At 38.4% G+C, this 15,148-nt stretch overlaps 1 protein-coding gene across 1 annotated transcript in view; it reads right to left on the bottom strand.

Moving 5' to 3' along the window:
* Positions 1-15,148, bottom strand: part of POT1 (protection of telomeres 1) — a 101,093-nt gene that overhangs the window by 34,698 nt on the left and 51,247 nt on the right. The window contains exons 8-9 of the mRNA XM_063446808.1: positions 11,462-11,752; positions 9,670-9,825 (exon numbers count right to left, since the gene is read on the bottom strand). Of these exons, the coding sequence (XP_063302878.1) occupies positions 9,670-9,825; positions 11,462-11,752 (447 nt within the window). The remainder of the gene's footprint in view (positions 1-9,669; positions 9,826-11,461; positions 11,753-15,148) is intronic.

Raw genomic sequence — 15,148 nt, 5'->3', positions numbered from 1 at the left:
CTCAGGGCTTCCCCTCCCGCCTGACTGAAGGGGTTATTCTACCACTTACCTTTGGGCTCCCTCTGTGATGGGGAACTCTCCACCCCCTGCCGGCGTCAGCGCCGAATGCGCATGTGCACGCATTCAAACAGCCCATATGAAAGCATTACTCAAGGCTTTCTTATGGACGTCCAGCGTCTTCTCACTGTGATTTTCACAGTGAGAATTGCGGAATTGCCTCTAGCGGCTGTCAGTGAGACAGCCACTAGAGGCTGGATTAACCCTCTCTGAAACTGCTATGTTTTCAGCTGCAGGGTTAAAACTAGAGGGACCTGGCACCCAGACCACTTCATTTAGCTGAGTTGGTCTGGGTGCCTATAGTGGTCCTTTAAATAAATGATGATTTAGTGAAATGTACATAATGTGGACTCATCGCAATTGACAAAGAAATCTGGCGAGAGAGATCCTGCATTTGGAGAGTCTTTGGAAAGAGTCAAACAAACGTACGGTCCAAATGGAAACTGATGAAACATACAAAAGGGGTGGCTTTTAAGATGTCAAGCTTAATTCATATAAAACAAGTATATAAAAAAAATGTTTATGTAGCAGAAAGCTTGGCTGTTCCTCACGATTAGTGTCACAACTAGCATTATGCTTGCAGACAGGCGCTTCTATATTTAAAATAACACTTTGGATGTTCCGCTCGTTTGCATTGCCATGTTAGACACTACACATATTGTTTGCTAATATGGCTTCTCCCTCCTGACAGTTTGGAGCTTTTTTTTTAATTAATTGGGTAATCAAGGTGTGGACTGCTTGCTCACTGTGCCTAGAAACATTAGCACCATTTCACACACATCGATCTTCTTGGTCTACACAAGGAACCCTATTGTTTTTACATTTATCTGTGCTCTCCTAGGTAGGTACCTGGAAATACTGTGCCTACTATTTAATTGAGATAAGGATGTGCATGTTTATTTGTGTTTCTTCACTCTTATGTGTAAGAGTGTATGAAGCTTCGTTTGCACCACTTTCCATCGTCTATCTTGGGGGTAGTCAACCAGAGGTTGTGGACTACATCTCCCTTGATGCCTTGCCAGCATTATCACTGTAACAGCATTATGGGAGATGTAACATCTGGAGGACTAAAGGTAACCCACCCCAGGCCTAACCCCAGCTTGCCCCTAACACGTTCACATTGTGGTGTTACTGATTAGGGCACACGACACGTCACTTTATGTTGGTACGTGGATGCTATGGCAATGTTCACATGTGGTTCTTTCACTATATTTAATATTTGACTTGAAAAATGTCCAGCATTAGGAGTGACTTGGGATTTAATGAAGACCCTGAAATGTTAAATCTGTGTGTCGGCATTATATATTTGGAAGTCCAGGCCAACTCACGTGCCTTATTCCAGGGTCCTATGTAATCTTTCACTGCAGAGAGCCCCAGGACGAACGATTTCCCAAGTAAGTGGATTAATCTTATAAGAGCAGGCATTATTAGCTTGCAAGGACAGTACCTGCCAAAATTGGGGTACATTGACGTTGTGGCAGGCTTATGCAATGTATGATCATATACTGTAACTAAACCCCCATTATTTTTGCCTATATCTGTTTTTTTGTTAATTTTAAACTATTGAATATCGTAAGCTTTGATGTTTGTGTTTAGTGAGTGAGTGTGCTGGACCTTGTATGTTCTAGTTATATATAGTTAGTGTGAGAGATATAAATGTATATATCACAAGGTATTCAAATTTGAGATGTTTTATAAATATATCTACCCCAGCGACTAAATCAAATATTCATTATTTTACGGGCTACAGCATGCATGTAATTCACGAAAATCTCATTCAGCGTTTGACATTTTCAACATAGGAATTTGAAACTACAATTTTCCTGAATTATCGCTATGCCATTTACAGTATCTCCTTGCATACTTAGTAGTAAGCTATTGAATCTACCTGAGGCGCCCAGAACTTTAGCAATCTCATTTTAAACTCCGACATTCCATCTGTCTGATCATTCATCCTTCACTACTGGCTCTTTTACCCGATTATAGGTTCCAGCGTTTGAGAAAAAAAAAAAGAGGGTAACATTGGACCATGCATATTTATATAAATAATGCATCAGAATTATAAACTCCAAGTTAAAAACCAAAGCCTGCATTCTTCATAACTAATATTCTTTCCAATGTAGTTCATACAGTAGTTTTTGTTTCATTTTTATTTATTCTCTGCCTCGAATGATGAATGTTGTTGAAGTGCGCAATCAATTTAGAAAGACATTTGTTTTACGCAGGCTAAATTCTCAGGTGTGCTTGTCAGCTCATCAACCATTTCTTACATTTATTATTTAACAATTCGAACAAAACTCATAATTAACCAAACAAATTAGAAACAAACAAACAAAAAAAAAACTGAATTGAGCAGGGTTTCTGTGAAATATTCATACACATTTCTGCTTTCAAGTCTGCATAAAACACACTGTGCACCAAAGTATGTATGTGAAAACGTATATCGGCTGGCTGGCAGGCAGGCAGGCAGGCACTCTACACTAACTCAGCATTTTAATTCCACAGTTTATCCACACATTGTTGCAGACCAGCTACTTTCTTGCATGGATGTATATTTCAATGGATACTTCCAACACGATAAAGCCTACATCACAGTAAATCGATCTCATAAAAAGGACTAGTTTAATCAATCCAATAACGCACATTTGAGATGAGGTCAAAAGGATAATTGGCAACGTGAGACAAAATATCTACATCAAAGCAACACTAACATTAACCCCTTAAGGACACATGACATGTGTGACATGTCATGATTCCCTTTTATTCCACAAGTTTGGTCCTTAAGGGGTTAAAGGGACATTATAGGCTTTAAAACAACAAGCTTAATGAAGCAATTTTGGTGTATAGATAATGCCCCTGCAGTCGTACTGCTACATTCTCTGCCATTTAGGAGTTTAATCACTTTGTTTATACAACCTTAGTCACACCTCACCTGCATATGACTTGCACAGCCTTCCTCTAGTGTTTAAACTTAATTTGTTGCAAAATCTGTTTATTTAGAATTTCTTATCTCCTGCACTGTTGATGGCTTGCTAGACCCTGCTAGAGTCACCTGGATGTCATGAAAGTTCAATGTACAGAGCAACAGATTAAAAACTCCTGAAGCAAGTTAACATCTGATCAGGGCTGCATAAACAGAAAAAAGGTGATTTTATTCCTAAATGCATAGAATTGAGCAGTGACACTTCAGAGGCATGATCTATACGCCAAAACTGCTTCATTAAAGGGAATCTCCAGTGCTAGGAAAACTATCCCCGGTTACTGAAGGGGTGAAAACCCCTTCAGTCACTTACCTGAGGCAGCAGCGATGTCCCTCACCGCTGTCTCCTCCTTCGCGCCGCTCCTCCTCTTCATTGCGTCGGCCGGTGGGCGAGACTGATCCCTCCCACCGGCCGAGGAGACCTAATGCGCATGCGCATTACGTCTCCCCATAGGAAAGCATTGAAAAATAATTTCAATGCTTTTCTATGGGGAAATGAGAGACGCTGGAGGTCCTCACACAGCGTGAGGACGTCCAGCGACGCTCTAGCACAGGAAACCTGTGCTATGAAGGAGGAAGTGACCTCTAGTGGCTGTCTAGTAGACAGCCACTAGAGGTGGAGTTAACCCTGCAAGGTAATTATTGCAGTTTATAAAAAAACTGCAATAATTACACTTGCAGGGTTAGGAGTAGTGGGAGTCGGCATCCAGACCACTCCAATGGGCAGAAGTGGTCTGGGTGCCTGGAGTGTCCCTTTAAGCTAAAGTTGTTTTGATGCCTATAGTATCCCTTTAAATATAAATAAAAACATATTTAACCCCTTAAGGACACATGACATGTGTGACGTGTCATGACTCCCTTTTATTCCAGAAGTTTGGTCCCTAAGGGGTTAAAGGGACACTATAGTCAGCAGAACAACTACAGCTTAATGTAGATGTTCTGTGTGTATAACATGTCCCTAAACACCTTTTAATGTAAACCCTGCCGGTTTACATTGCTGCAAGTGAAGTGTATCTTCTTATGGGAGGAATGTGTGTTCAACAAAGTGCTAAAATCAAAGATATAAATTACAGCAGCTCTTAACACATTGCCGCCTAGTAACACCTCTAGGTGCAGTCACTCAGACTGATGTTCACAGTCTTCATGCCCCGCATGGAGGAGCTGAATGTTCCCCATAGAGATGCATTGCTTTAATGTATCTCTATGAGGAGATGCTGATTGTTGCACTGCGGCATTGTGCATTAGCCTCCCAATGCTTTCATATGGAAAAGCATGAGATTGTCAGTTTTGATGATCTCAGCCAAGGAGGTGGAGCCAGTCACAGCGTACACACGTGGCGCTGGAATCAAGGTGATTTTTCTTTTTAAAAAGGGGTAGCGACCTAAAATGTTTTTTTAACACTATAACGTCAGCAATGCTGGTTTGTATTCCTGACATTATAGTGTTCATTTAATGTTAGAGGCTTCCTAATCTCTTATACATGTCCCCAACCTACTTTTTATTTATTTTTTAAATGCTGATAAACATATCAATAATACGGTGTTGGGTCCTAATGATATCACCCTAAAGGATGACACAAGGAAGTGTCTTTAGAGTCTGTCTGATGTCTGATGGATTGTTTGATTGACAGCCACTAGAGGCATCCTGGCTACCAAATCTAAACACTGCAGTTTCTCACAAATGGTTTAGATTTGTTAAGAGTGCAGGGGCAAGTTGCATGCATCAAATCAAGGTGAATGGTATGTCCCAGGTATGCTGTCAAATCATTGTTTAAAATGTTGACAACTTACAACCAAACAGAAGGGCACCATATACACTACAATGGGCAGTACAGGTTATAGCGCTTGTAATGTCCCTTTATAAACCCTTATACCATAGACAATATATTTACAAATGAAAATTAAACGATTCAAAAGTTTTTGTATAAAAAAATCTTGGAATAAATAAAAAATGACATTTAACATATTAGGACAAGTGAATCTTGGCCTGTTAACTTCTAGCACACCAATCTCAACGACCCAAGTCAATATAGACAGTATTATATTAATCTACATGCATCTTAAAATGATTTATGGACACGAAGAACTACGTGACACTGACTTTAAATGAACAGAAAAATGCTACTGTCTAATAGTATTACACACATTATTTCAAAAGGCAGATTAGGTTATAAAATGTTTCTCTACGTGGATGGTTACATCATTCCAATCCTACAATTAATAATGGTGAGGAGCAGGCCATAATGAACAGTTACTGATTAGGAGCAATACACCTAATTGTGGAGTTGATACTATGCAGCCAGGTTGGTATCCTTGTAATATTAGAAAATGTTTCAAACTGAAACAATCTGAAGATATAAACACTGCTTAAATAATATGAGAGAAATGGTAGTGCTAAAACTGCAGGAATAAGGCAAAACATTTAGAACACTGCAGTGGCCCCTGACATTAACATATGAAAACATGCTTCACAAAAAGTTCACTTTACATAATGCATTAAAGGAACACTATAGTGTGAGGTATACAAACATGCATTCCTAATGCTATAGTGTCTTAATATTTTAATAAGAGTTTAATTATTGGGCCCTCCATTAGAACTAAAATAAGAGATTAACTTATCTTTACTCTCGGGTCGCACTGGCCATGCGGCCGTCCCACCTCCCTGGCTGAGATGATTCATCTCAGTTCATTCAATGCTTCTCCACAGGTAGCATTGGGAGGCTAGTACACACGAGTTGCAAATCACCTGCTGCACCAATCAGCCTCTCCTCATAGAGATACATTGAGTGAATTCATCTCTCAAAGGTGCATTCAGCATCTCCATGGAGACCCTGAAAGTAGGTCCTGCAAACTTTGCTGAACAGAACTCGGGAAGTCCCTCTAGGAACTATCACAGTGACAGCCACTAGACTAGAGGATGCCTTAGGCAGCTGTGTAAACAAAGCATTGTTTTCAGAAAAGCATCGTTTACAGCGATGAGGCTGCAGAAGGCAGGCTATGTGCCCCAGAAGCACTACTTTAAGCTGGTGCCTATGCCCCTTTAACAGGTCACAGTCCATGGCCTTTTATAGTTATTTCCTAAGAGTAACCTCCAGTTTTTTTGAAAGGATTGTTAATACAGTAGTATTTTTTATTTTTACTGTAAACCTTTTGGTAAAGTTCAGTGTGACAATTTCCATAAATCAAGTTTCAGAAGAAGGGACAGACAGTTCTACTGGTTTACACCAGAGCAGTATGCAGATGCAAATCTGTATTCCTAACTCTAATGAGCCTTCTGGTCTTCTCCTCTGGCAGGTAAAGAGTTAAAAAAAAACAAAAAAAACTTTAGTAACTTGCCCGATTCCAGCGCCGATCACGCTCCACCTCCTCTGAAGGAGGGTGTGGGGGGGAGGAGAGGGCTAACATTGCCTCATGCTTTCTGTAACGGCACCCCAGGCATAAAAGGGCACGTTTGGAAGAAAACACAAAAAAGTAACAAATACAATTACAAATTAGAGTTAAAGCTCCATGGAGCAAAGTGCGCCTAAGTGCCTGTTTGATTAAATAGATCACAAAGATTTCCTTTTTCACACCATTAAACACATATGGGGGTCCTTAAATCAAAATGATTCTTGTATGACCATAAAAGGGCACTCCAAACTCCCGAACCGGAACCGCACGAATAGCAGACGAACAGGAAAAGCTCCCAAGCGGCTTACACTCCTGGCAATCAGTCTCTAACAGCATACAGTGAATCCCCCCAAGAACGAGACAGATCTCAGTGTTGAGGGTCAAGCAGTGGTCTGTTTTAATTAACACTCACAGACTTTTATGCAAGTCCCCATGCAAGGGGACATCCCACAGGGACAACATGTAACCAATCCTGTACAGTAAAACATAAAACACACCCAGCACAAACACATAAAATCCTCCCCTCTGCCTGTGATATAATTACTGAACACAATGGGTTAATGCAATTTATCACAGGCAGGAAAAATACAGTTTTTACAGCATATTCATAACTTCTAAAATATACATCACATTCACATAAAAATTGTATATTCACAATCAACCCATTCAGGGGAACAACATATCAAAAAAATGGCATGAATCAGAGCAGGGGCCTGGCTGGCAGCATGGCTATCTGGCCCAAACCGGTTTTACAGAGCCCTCTATCCTGGAGACAATTGGGAAAATAATCCAATTATATCCAGGGATATAGGCAGACTCCATTGAGCACATGTTACCAGTAAAACACAAAAGGATACAAAAATACATAACTCCTATCATACTGAATTGAACGGGCCAAATCTCCCAGGGTCCATAGACACAGGGCAAGAGGTGGGCAACCAGGCTCCTCCAATGCAATGTGGCGAGATTGGTCTCGTCACACTTTCCTATTGAGATTCTACGGGCACTGGATGTCCTTATGCAGAGTGTGAGGACGTGCAGCGTCAGTTAGGCGACCTAAAGACGGTTAGCAAGCAGGAAGTGACTCTATTGGCCGTCTCACAAACGCTAGAGGCAGTCTTGGACCTGCAAAGTAATTATTGCAGTTTCTCAGATATTGCAATGATTTACATTGCAGGACTAACCAGGACTGGGACACTGCACCCAGACCACTTCAATGAGATGAAGTGGTCTGAGTGACTATAGTGTCCTCTTAATGTTCAACAACATATTGAGCCTTGATAGTAAATCAGCCTATGATTGAGTTGAGTGGCTTTTTTTTTGCTACATTGTTGACACTAGCATCTATCAGACTGCTAGATTTGGAAGTGAGATTGATATATCTGTCCAGGAAAATAATTTCCACTATAACAGTGTCAAATGCCAGTGAGTGTTACACCATTCGAATCCACGATTCGAATCGTGTAAATAATGCATTAAATTTGGACTATTCTACCAACTGTTTTGGTCTTGAGACTGCATAACTGTGCATAACTTTATACCAATGCCAGCAATGGTGCTGGCTGCAACAGGAAAATAAACTATTTAGCAGTGTCTCTGCAATTTGGCCTTACATTGTGGGTTTCAGTGTATGGGAATAAACATAACTATGTGAAGTTAGTCAATAATCTTATATAAATCTTATTTTGTATTCAGGACAAATAAACAATTATGCCAATCAAATCAACATTTAAGATTTTATTTTTTTAACAAAATGTGAATTAAATGCATTATAAAAACCATAATTGTCAAAATTTCTTGAAACTCTTATCATTCAATGTAAATATTCAGAAAAAAAATGCAATTTACAATTCTTAAACTAAATAGATGTGTCTTACAAATTGCCAATTTAAAGATGAACTGTCAGAATTGTGGTAAGTGATTACATATCAAGCCTTTAAAAGCAGCTATTTGAATTACTTTTCTTTTTAAAGACGTGGCTTTTTTTTCCTATATTTCAATTAAGAAAACTATACTCTGATATAAGTACCCTATGAAAGAAAAAAAAAGATTTTCATGAAATTAACTTCCTTTTCATATCATCTGACACAGTGAAATTGTGTCTTTTACATTTCTAAGAACCCCATACCTAGAGATTTTCACTGCGGGATACATCGTGATTCCTTCTGAATTTAAAAGAGCTTGCTTAGATTTTTATATTAATCTACGGTACATGTATGATTGTCTTAAAGGGATTCTCCAGCCAACCCGTTTTACTCACCTGGTTCCAGCGCTGGGAGCCTCGTGAAGCCGCGCCCCCTATTTTGTCAAAATGACGAAATAGGCGGGCGCAAGCAATCAGACGCTTCCATTTGGCTTCGCCGCACATGCGCACATACTTCATAGGGCGGCATTCATGCCGCCCTATGAAGTCCTGAGCGCACTAACGCCCATGCGCGCGGTGTGCGCGGCCGCGAGCTGAGCTGACTGACAGCTCAGCTCGCGGTCTTTGCCCGCCCCCCTCCTCTCTGACAGGCTGGAGAGAGAAGGCGCGCACACAGTGCCTTCTCTCTCCTGCACACGTCAGACGTATCTCAATACGTCTGACGTGTACAAGGCCTTTTTAGGGCCCTATATGATAGGAAGTCCCTCTGGTGGCCGTCTGAGTGACGGCCACTGGAGGTATCCCTATCAATGTAAACACTGTATTTTCAGAGAAAATACAGTGTTTGCATTAGATTGCCTGCAGGGAGCTATAGATCTCACTTGAACAAATACATTAAGCTGTAGTTGTTCAGGTGACTATAGTGTCTCTTTAAAATGATTTATGGAAATAAAACCCATGACACATCTGCTTTAAATGTTTGAACATAAATATGCTACCGTCTACAATGCTATTACATACAACAATAATTTTACACAATTAAATATTTTTTTTAACAGGCAGATTTGGTACAGCGAATGGTCACATCATCCTTTCCATGCAATTATACTCTGTAATGAGCAGCCCTGGTTAAAACTAACTCCCACAAAGCTAAGGCAGTACTGAGGTGTGTGTCTTTCCCGGTCTCATTATTAACCTGTACAACTATACACACACAATGTGGAAGAATTTAGTTACATAAATAAATTGCCCAATATGAAATTTCATGACTTGAAATAAAATGATTATATTAAAAAAAAAAAAAAAAAAATATATAATAATTCAGAATTGATAGTTTTATCCAAATGCACCTGGTGTACATTTACAGTTTGGTTAATTACCTTCAGAGATTTCGCAGATTCCACGTGATTATCATAAACCAAAACATCTACTGTGAGATTGCGCAGTTTGTGGATAAGACTTCTTTCCCCTTCCAGGGCCTCGTCTTCTACACAAATTTTCCATGTAGGGGAAACACATTTGGTACCATCCCAAACCTGCCAAATAAAGTGAAATGTATATATTTAAATATAAATAATACTACTCCCCTTTAATTTTTGATTCAATTACATCTGCAAAAAAACCTGAGAAATGGCACTGATAAATCATATCTTTAAAGCAACATTCGAAAGACATAAAGCACATCAGCCTTGGCTCAAAGTGGAAGTAAGGGTTTCTCACAGAAAGCATTGTATTCATTATCACTCTCTATGGGAATCATTGTATCTGTGCAGTGTGATTACTCGTAATCTAAATGATCTATGCATCAGTCTCAAGTTACAAATGCATTTAGTTATTTCTAATGCTGGAGTCGGCCCTTAAACATGCATTGGCTCTCAAGAAACATGCCACAGTGTCAGTGAAATTCCAATAGTTTGATCTAAAATGTTCAATCCAGCACAATTTTAGATTTAGTAAATAAACAAGTTTGCCTTACTAATAATAACATTTGGAGGATTTTGATCAAGAAGAATGGGACAAATACTTTTGAATAACCTTATATTACACAATCTATTAAAACAAAATAAAAGGTGTATTAAATTAAACCTCAAGTGCAATAAATTACTGCAATATATTTATAAACATGAGTTAATGTTTCATCCAACTGGCTCCTATGTTATTACAGTTAAGTGTCCAGTATTAAGGCATTCTAACATTTCTATATACATTTTGCAATAACTAGGTACGATGAATACGGCAATGAACTTTTAGTCTTGTTGTTACTTTTGTCTCCTGTTCATTTTTATTTTCTTATGTAGCCTTCAGTTTGAGCAGATTAATACACATTACACATGCACGCACACAATGGCATTTACACACTCAAGTCAACATTACCAATAAACAAATAAAAGATCAGACAGGATTGTAAGTATACTTTACATAATAATCAAAACTAAAGGATAAAGGCTTTTTCCTTTTTTTTGAATGCACGGGAGACTAGCCTCTTAGTTTGAATTACAAATATTATTAAGCCTCTGCGGTATTTTATTTAATTTAATGAGGTCACTACGGTTGATGCAGATTTTTTAGCTCAATAAGACCATGGAGAAGGGTGTTTGCAAAGGTTATGCTTGTTAGATAATTGCAGAGACAACTGGTACGTTTGGAAAACTCTAAGAATAAAACCACTAGTGCGCATCAATAAAGTTTACACACCATCCTTTGTGTAAAGTTAAAGGAACACTATAGGCACCAAAACAACTTTAGCTTGACGCAGCACTTGTTTGTATAGATCATGCCCTGCAGTCTCAGTGCTCAATTCTCTGTAATTTAGGAGTTAAATAACTTGTCATGTGTGTGATTGAAGTTTAATTTACAGAGTATGAGATAAAAATGTCTAAAGCAAGTTAACATCTGGTTGGAAATGAAAACATTTCCGTGAATTCTGTGCGAGTAACAGCCAGGGAATGTGTGACAAGGGCTGTATAAACAAAGTGATTTAACTGCTAAATGACAGAGAATTGAGCACCGAGACTGCAGGTGCATGATCTATACCCCTTACAATAAGCTTACGTTGTTTGATGCCTATAGTATCTCTTTATTTTAGACATAGGGACTAATGGAGACTTGATCACACAGTGAAAGGTGAAAAGCACAAGAGAATAGGTGCAATAATTAGATGCATCATCTTACTTTTAGGAGATAAGATGTTTTATCAACCTCTGCCTTTGCAACAAGATGACAGATCAAATCAAAATATTGTAGAGGCTGCACGTCTGACAGTTTTACTCTCGATCCTGGAAGGTCGAGATGATTAATTGCCCATTTGCGTAAAGCGTCTACGTTTTTTTCGTTTTCTTTAGTAAAGGTGTACGAGTTACTTGAGGTTCTGGGACACATCGGTGCACCAACCGTACCATCAAATACCAATGCTGAAAAACCAGCTGTAGTAATACCTTGGATTTCCTCATGGAATGATTGAATCTGCAAAAAAAAAATGAAAAAAAATAGCATAACTTTGATTACATTGGAACAATGCAAATATCACAATACAGTATACGTTTTTGACTGTTCAGCCATGTAGTATGAGAGAAACAATACTTAATTATCGTAGCGCTGTTGCAAAATAACAATGCAATGCACATGAAAAATAACAATGAATACAACATCAGCTATTCAGCACTGAAAGCGGCACTGTCAGGCCAAACTTACCTTTCTGGAGCGGACTTAAGCTCCTCCCTGAGTTAAAGAAAGTCAAGCATAGGAAAAATACATAAGACAAAGTAGTCCCTACATAAGACAAAGTAGTCCCTAGTAGTAGTTTTAAAGAAAACTAGATATAAATAACAAAAGAAGAACAGATCCTGAGACAGGAAGAGAAGAGGAAACAAAAGGAGAAAGGTAAGTTCCGCGTTACAGTTCCACTTTAGAACTGAGCAATATAGTTATAGCAAAACTGAAATGTAAAGTAAATATATATATATATATATATATATATATATATAAATATATAAAAATATAAAATTATTTCAAATGGTTGTTTGAGTTTTTAAAAGTAATGTAAAAAAAATTATTACAATTATATGTATCAATTATAATAGTAATTAAATTATTACTAAAAGAAAAGAAAAAGTGGGAATACATACATAGTTTTTTTCCATTTATAATAATAAAATGCATTTATTATAGCCTCTGTCTGTATAAACGTGTAATGCCCATTTAGTGTATATCATGGCTTACTGCTGCTGCCAGAGGACAGCCATTTTTAAATCCCTTTCTGCTAGGAGCACTTCTTATATAACCCCAAACCATGCCGGTAATAGAGAGAGAATGTTTATTCAGGAATCTGGACATCTCAGAAATGCACGCTAGGCAGCTTTCCAAAAAAAGACTTATTGATAAAGCAAGGTTAAATCAGGAGATGCACGGAAAATTATTAAGTTATATGTGTGTGTGTTAAAAAGAATATTACACAAAGAGGGCTATATGATACATGAAATCTTATTTTTAATGATCGCAATGAAATATCATAGTTTTCTCTTTTTAAAAGGGAAAATGCACGGTGGATTTAAAAATTTTACTCCCACTATTTTAAAAATAAATAAAGTTTGTACTCCGGATCAAGTAAATGTTTTTAAGTGTGTACCAAACATGGGGGGGGGGGGGGGGAGCACATAGAGCATAATACGATAATTTCTACACAATTAACTGTAGACCACATAAATACATTTTTGAGGATATTGAGGAGGAGTTCTAAAAAAAAAAAAAAAGGGTACAATCACCATGGAAACCAATGGTAGCAGGCAGCACATCCCTTGGGTAATTACTGCATCTAATAACGTTGCAACACTTCTAGAACACTTTCAGAAATCAAATATTTATATGATTTAGAGTTTTTTTTTTTTCCTTCCACCCACTTTGTTAATTGCACCTTTACTGGCATCAACACAGGGATATGAACATCTATTACATGCATTTGTGACAAACTATGAAAAATGAAACGTTTCAACCTTTGCCTCCAAAACACAGACATTTATTTTTTCCAGATTCAGTAAATTCAGTTGTTTTTCACGGATATGCAGAAGTCAGATTTCGACTTCTATAAGAGTACGCTGAGGAGTAGCTTAAGAAAGCAGAACGTTAATTGGGAGTAGCGTAGCCTTTGGTATCGATATAGCATAACATGCATCTGAGAACCAATTAATAGTCGAGACAGCAAAGAACGCTGCCGCCAGCAAGACTTAAAAGACTGTACATAGTACAGTGTGACGCAAGTGTCTGTTTGCCGTGGACAGCTGGTGTATATCCACAGTAAAGCTTTAATTATTGCATTTGAAAACCATCACGATACGATCAGACAAGTACCACAGTAGGAGAGAACACGAAAGCGAAGGTCTAAAGATTTCTATTTTTAAAGCAGCTGCTACAATATAAAAAAAAACTAAAAAACTATAACACCACATAAACCACATGGGTATAAACAATTGTCTATGTTCTTAAATTTTTTGGAAATGGTTCCGTTGTTTATAAGAAAAGCTGCTGCTTCCATTTTAATTTTTTTAGGATCCTACCCCTCTCCGTAGTTGTAGTTATTACTATCACACACTGCTTATATGGACACTTTACGCACCATAACCCCTACAGCGTATTATGGAGGTTATAATGCCAGGAACCTATGGGTGCAGCCCTTACAATTGTTGTCAAACCATTTTCAAAAGACCAGAATAAAATATGGGGCTTTCTGCCCCTCCCCCATCCCACCTTCTACCTCCCCCCAGCCCCCGATCCTGTTTTTAAGCAGTTTAACAACAATAGAGAGACTCCACCATTAGCCTTCCCTACCAAAGTAAATTGACCAACACCAAAAATGTTGAAGCTAAAACCTATGAGGACCAAATTTTCTCTTTGCAGATCATAAGAAGCCTTAAAGTTGAAAACTAGCAATGTAGTCTAGACAGCAATGACAATAAGTATGTCTAATTATAGAGTTAAAGGACCAATAAAGTTTTATTATTTCAGAAACTGCAATGTTTACAATGCAGGGTTAAGTCCACCTCTGGTGACTGTTATACTGAAAGCCACATAGAGGTGCCCCACTGAGTAAAACTTGGTCGTGTGACGCAGAAGCCTATAGAAAAACATTGATTTGCTGTGCGTGCGTATCAGGTCCCAATGCTCCTTTATGATGATTGGGCTACTCTGGATGAAGCCAGGCCTCCTCCACGACATCCTGGAGGACAGAGAGGTACGTAGCGCCGAGGGAGCCTTGGCACTGGAAAAAGTTGCATGAAATACTTCAATTATCTTTAGAGCACACAGAAGGAGGGGTGCAGGAATCCTATATAAACAGGGACACTAAAGCGTTAGAAATACAAGTTTGAAATCCTACTGCTTTAGTGTTACTTTAAGGCAACTTACGAAAGTCACTGCTAAAGCCTTTTGAACTCTTCTTGGGGAAGGAATTAACAAGAAAACGTATCTTGCATATAGACTAGGCAGACCCCATATAATATCTTGCCATAAAATACGATGACTGTGCAACCTTTACAATAAATGCCTATTAAACGTATTAACATGTACCTCTTGGAAAAATAAAACCTTTTATATTCCATCCAATTCAGAGTGTTAAAGAGAAGACTTTCTTTCTCTAGAAATGATGCAGGCGAAAAAAATGCTGAAATTTACCTACAACGTCTGTTACCTTCTTTCGTGCGATGCTCAATTTTCTTTTAAATGTGGATTAAAGACTTAGGAACTTAAATTAAAATTCAGTTCAGTCCTGGCACAGCCATGGCACACCTCGCATGGGAGGAGATTTCTTGCTGTACTTTTTAATTGCTGTACCTTTAGAACTTTGTATCATGACAATTTAATACATAT

Source organism: Pelobates fuscus, chromosome 3 (assembly GCF_036172605.1).
Source record: "Pelobates fuscus isolate aPelFus1 chromosome 3, aPelFus1.pri, whole genome shotgun sequence".
NCBI lineage: Eukaryota > Metazoa > Chordata > Amphibia > Anura > Pelobatidae > Pelobates > Pelobates fuscus.
This window is presented reverse-complemented; position numbering and strand designations above follow the sequence as displayed.